The sequence below is a fragment of the Telmatherina bonti genome (genome assembly GCF_933228915.1).
Source record: "Telmatherina bonti genome assembly, chromosome: 5".
Classification (NCBI taxonomy): Eukaryota; Metazoa; Chordata; class Actinopteri; order Atheriniformes; family Telmatherinidae; genus Telmatherina; species Telmatherina bonti.
Window position 1 is genome coordinate 25,157,073 of NC_136623.1, and position 5,000 is coordinate 25,162,072.

The 5,000-nt window shown below is 37.0% G+C and overlaps 1 protein-coding gene across 1 annotated transcript in view; it reads left to right on the top strand.

The window, feature by feature from the left end:
* The window catches only part of col14a1a (collagen, type XIV, alpha 1a), a gene marked incomplete at its 5' end in the record, with an annotated part of 129,078 nt that overhangs the window by 39,328 nt on the left and 84,750 nt on the right, over positions 1-5,000 (top strand). The window contains 7 exons of the mRNA XM_079240410.1: positions 1,236-1,391; positions 1,773-1,892; positions 2,088-2,252; positions 2,405-2,569; positions 3,064-3,215; positions 4,053-4,182; positions 4,459-4,604. Coding sequence (XP_079096536.1) covers positions 1,236-1,391; positions 1,773-1,892; positions 2,088-2,252; positions 2,405-2,569; positions 3,064-3,215; positions 4,053-4,182; positions 4,459-4,604 — 1,034 coding nt within the window. The remainder of the gene's footprint in view (positions 1-1,235; positions 1,392-1,772; positions 1,893-2,087; positions 2,253-2,404; positions 2,570-3,063; positions 3,216-4,052; positions 4,183-4,458; positions 4,605-5,000) is intronic.

A 5,000-nucleotide genomic window follows, 5' to 3' on the forward strand; every position in this document is an offset into this window, starting at 1 on the left:
TGCTGTTGCAAATTATTATGTAATATACATACTAAACTGTTAGTAGCACCTAATATCTCACCAATTTTATTACAATCTTATTGGCCATTGAACAATATATGTTCTTATAGTTTAATCATTTAAATTCCATTAAATTATTAGTGGAAATTTAATAATGGCATACATAGTACAGGTAGCATTCTCTGCCACTTGCAAATGACCGTCAACAGCAAAATATATTTCTGTATTAATAATAGTTTAATTTTTTGAGGATAAACTGTCTATGATCAGTATGAAGTCACGGGTGATCTAACAGAGATGTCTCCTGCACCACACTAGGATGTTTTGTGGGAGCAGATGAGAAAATATAACCTGTCTTATATCTGTCTTAATAAAAGAAAGAATAAAAAAAAGTTCCTCTAGTGTTCTGATTGGATAGTTTGACGTTGGCAGTTCCCGTTGACTTATCTGTGTTGACTCATCACTTCACTTAGTAATCTGTATTTTAATCATTTCAGCATCCTGATCTGAGCAGAAATCGCAAGTAAAAGTTCACATTTCTTATAGTCAGCATGCTCTTTTATGGCCTGTCTTTATTAAGACACAAATCTTCAACCTTATCAGCATGTTCTAAATTGTTCTCTCGTACAGTTTTAGACATGGAGTTGATCTATGGTGCAACTATAAGTGGATGTAGTCATTTTCAGGATATTATTCCAGGCAGGTTGACAAGATAAGCAATTATGGGATTATGATGAATGAAGTCATGGAAGCACAGGCGTGTGTGTGGTTGTGTAAGCAAGCGTGTGTGCACACAAGTGTGTGTGCACATACAGTATATTACTCATGTTTTGGGAACATAAACCAGAAGGTCCACATAAAATCTAGATGGCTTGAATATTTAGTAAAGAAGAGATTAGGGTATGAGTTAATATTTGGCAGGAAGGAAACTTTGTCTAATTCACCAGAAAAATATTTAAATTGAAGTAATGTCATCTGAAGTGATGGAAATCCAGTTGCATATGTGTTTGTTTCAGACTGTTTCCAGTATAATACTCACTCATACGCGTCTCTACAGTAGTATTCAGGAAGGAAGTTTGAAACGTGGAATTAAACCTTCAAAACTGTCTTTCTAGTCTAAACTGAGTGGTTCATTTGGAATTCCAGGAAACTCAGCAGTAGAAAAAAACCCACATTAAAGCATTTCAAGAAGATTTCACTGTCTTTTCATGTTTTATCCCCTCTCTTTCTTTTAGTTGATCAGTTTGTGTGCCACACTGAGGCCATTGCAGATATTGTGATCCTGGTGGACGGCTCCTGGAGTATTGGTCGGATCAACTTCAGGCTGGTCCGTATGTTCTTGGAAAATCTGGTCAATGCCTTTGATGTTGGCATCGATAAAACGAGGATAGGTGGGTCCCAGCTACCTTCTATTTTGAACAGATGGGCACACCGTGGAATCACTGTAGTTATCTGATGCTACCTTCATTAATGCTTTACTGATGTAACTATCATGTGAGTTAATGTTTGATGACTAGTTAACTACAAGTTATTTGTGTGCTGCCTTTTATCAAACTAACTATTAATTCTTCACAGTGTAATTTTTATTTGAAGTATTTTTATTCCCTCTCTTTATTTAATCACTTTTTTATTTTTAAACATTTCATTTGTTTTTAATGCTCCCTGCACCTCACCGTAATTTTTTATAGCTTTCATGTACTTTAAATTGTCTTGTATATAAAATGTGCTATACAAATAAACTTGCCTTATCTTGTGTGTATGACTGTTTGTAGGTCTGGCACAGTACAGTGGTGATCCCAGGATTGAGTGGCATCTAAATACTTTCTCCACTAAAGATGCAGTCATTGATGCTGTCAAGAACCTGCCCTACAAAGGAGGGAACACTCTCACAGGTGTTGAATATAATCTTTAAAAAAAAGAGTTGATTTGGGGGGGGAGGGTTGGAAGAAAAGGGCTCTCATACTGGTCTTATACCATTCTGTTCTTTCTGTAAAATCCTGAAAGACAAACTGTGATTGCACACTATAGATGACTTGATTATTAATGTCTCCTCTTCTCTTCCCGTTTGTCACTCGTACTCTCTGCAGGCCTAGCATTGACGTTTATCTTAGAGAACTGCTTCAAGCCTGAATCTGGCTCACGAGACGGTGTACCAAAGATTGGGATTCTCATCACAGATGGGAAGTCCCAGGATGATGTTAAACCACCAGCAGAGAGCCTTCGGAAGGCTGGTGTTGAGCTTTTTGCAATCGGTGAGTTCTTAGTTTGCTCCATTGATAACTAATCTGCTCTGCTACAGTGTATTTATGTGAAGAATGTGTGTTGAGCTATTATTGAGAATGTGCGGTAAGATTTGTTTCTGGAGTTGATGTGCTGCTAAAATTTGTGTGTCCTACCTTTCTAGGTGTAAAGAATGCTGATGAGAATGAATTGCGGTCCATTGCCTCAGAGCCGGATGGCACTCATGTCTACAATGTGGCTGACTTCAGCATTATGAGCTCTATAGTAGAGGGACTGACAAGAATGGTGTGTGAACAAGTGGAGCACCAAGACAGAGACATCAAGCAGAGTAAGAAGACAATAGTAGAAAGTCACAAAAACAAACTGCAGGGTTAAAAAAAAAAAAAAAAGCTGTATTGAGATGAAACTGCAAAGTAATATATTTAAAAAAAACATTTTTCCAAAGTAAATGTTGGCAAACTTTAGATAAAAGTTTCATCCCCCGCAGTGTTCATGTTTGATGAAACAGTGTGAAAATAGTGTCTAACTAAAGGAAAAATGTTTATTTTGTACCTCTTTCTTTCTTTGTCCTTTAATGTGTTTCCATTTCTGTCCACATAAAGTTGCCAGATGGAAAATCAAGAAGTAAGATGGCTTCAGAGGGACACCATAAATCTAGTTTAATGTCTTTTGTATTTCAATACCATCCTCCTTACCCCGATCCTCAGTGGATATGAGATTTCCTCTCAGAGGTTCCTCAGTGGGAATAATTAAATGGCATTTGATGCTGTCTGTGACTATCCTTTCTCCCTTCTGCTTTCCTTTCCTTTTCTTTGTTTCCAGAATTCACACCTGAGACAACAGGAATGCCGCTTGACCTGGTGACATCAGAGGTCACACCCCGGAGTTTTCGGGTCTCCTGGAGTCACGCACCCGGAAATGTAAAGAAATACAGAGTGGTTTATTACCCTGTTCAAGGAGGACAACCACAGGAGGTAAATGCTGTGCTCATCCCTGCATTTACTGACCTAGTTTGTTTAGCAAGTTAAAAAAGTAAAAATGGATTTAGAAAGTTTGCTGCTACATAAAATGATGAAACATACGTTGCAAACACACATAAAAAAACAATCTGTGTAAAGTGTTCCTGAGCATTGTATGCATGTGTTGAAGCATCATCAAAAACTAAAAAATACTGAAGCTAGTAGGATCAAAATGAGGTGAGCACATTGTGCTTTTCCATTATATGTATGATTCTGGTAAGAGTTATCTGAGATGAAGCAAGTTTATAAATTGAAATCATTTTCTCTGTGAGATGCTGGTGATATTGCTCGTCCATACTTCTCACTTTCATCCCTTTATTCCCAACTCCCCAGCGCAGGTTATGAGTACTCACTAAAAATGATACTGTGGCTGATTCAGGCACCTGCCTGATTTTTCCAGGACATTTGACCATTAAATCTTGAGTATCGCAGAGTTTACAGGGACCAGATGTTCAGAGGGTGCATGTGAGCAGGCTTTTCCAAACTGGCTCAACCCAGACCTAATTGTTATCACAACTGTCATCCTTTTAGTTCAGAATAAAAAACATTCTTAAGCTCGATATGTTTGTGTGCTATAATGTTCAAAAAGCAGACCTTCCATCCCTCATTTACCAATCTCTTGCCTTTACTCTTTCCTTCTCTTCTCTCATTTGACTCTTTTCTGTTTGTCATTTTTATCCCTATCATTCTGTTTCTGCGTACCCTTTTCCTGCCTTTTCATACCCATTGCTTTCCACATTTCTGTCCATTTAATCCATGTCTCTTCTTCTGACCCTCCCTCCTGAACCCCAGGTTGTAGTGGCTGGCAGTGAGACTTCAGTGGTGTTACAGCATCTTGGCTCTCTCACTGAATACCAGCTTGCCGTGTTTGCTGTGTATGCAAATGAAGCAAGTGAAGCTCTGAGAGGATCAGAAGTAACCTGTAAGTTGACACATAACATGAAACGTGCAGAATTGTTCTTACAGAACCAGGCACAAGGCCACAGTCAACATGTGAAGACACACATTAATAACACTGACTCTATATTGAGAGAGCTGGGAAAGCCAGACATATTGAAAATTAAGCAGTCATCGCACATAGATAATGTTGTTTAACATGTTTTTTTTCTGATAATAAAATCCAACCTAAAATACTGGTTTGCAGTTTCCTTACTATGAAATACACTATGTGTGTCTGTGTGTTGTTGGGTGTATGCAGTGGCTCTCCCCTCAGTCACTGGCCTCCAGCTGTTCGATGTGACTCAAAGTACCATGAAAGCTAGATGGGACAAGGTGGACGGAGTCTCAGGATACATGCTGCTGTATGCCCCTCTCACAGATGATGGAGACTTAAGTGAGAAGGAGGTAGTGTAATACATACATACATACAAACATACATATACACACACACACACACACACACACACACACACACACACACACACACACACACACACACACACACATATATATATATATATATATATATATATATATATATATATGTGTATATATATATGTGTATATATATATATGTGTATATATATATGTATATATGTATATGTGTATATATGTATATGTATATATATATATATATGTATATATGTATATGTGTATATATGTATATGTATATGTATATGTATATATATATATGTATGTGTATATATATATGTATATATATATATATATATATATATATATATATATATATATATATATACATAGGTGATTGCAAATACTATATTTCAACAGTATAAATTA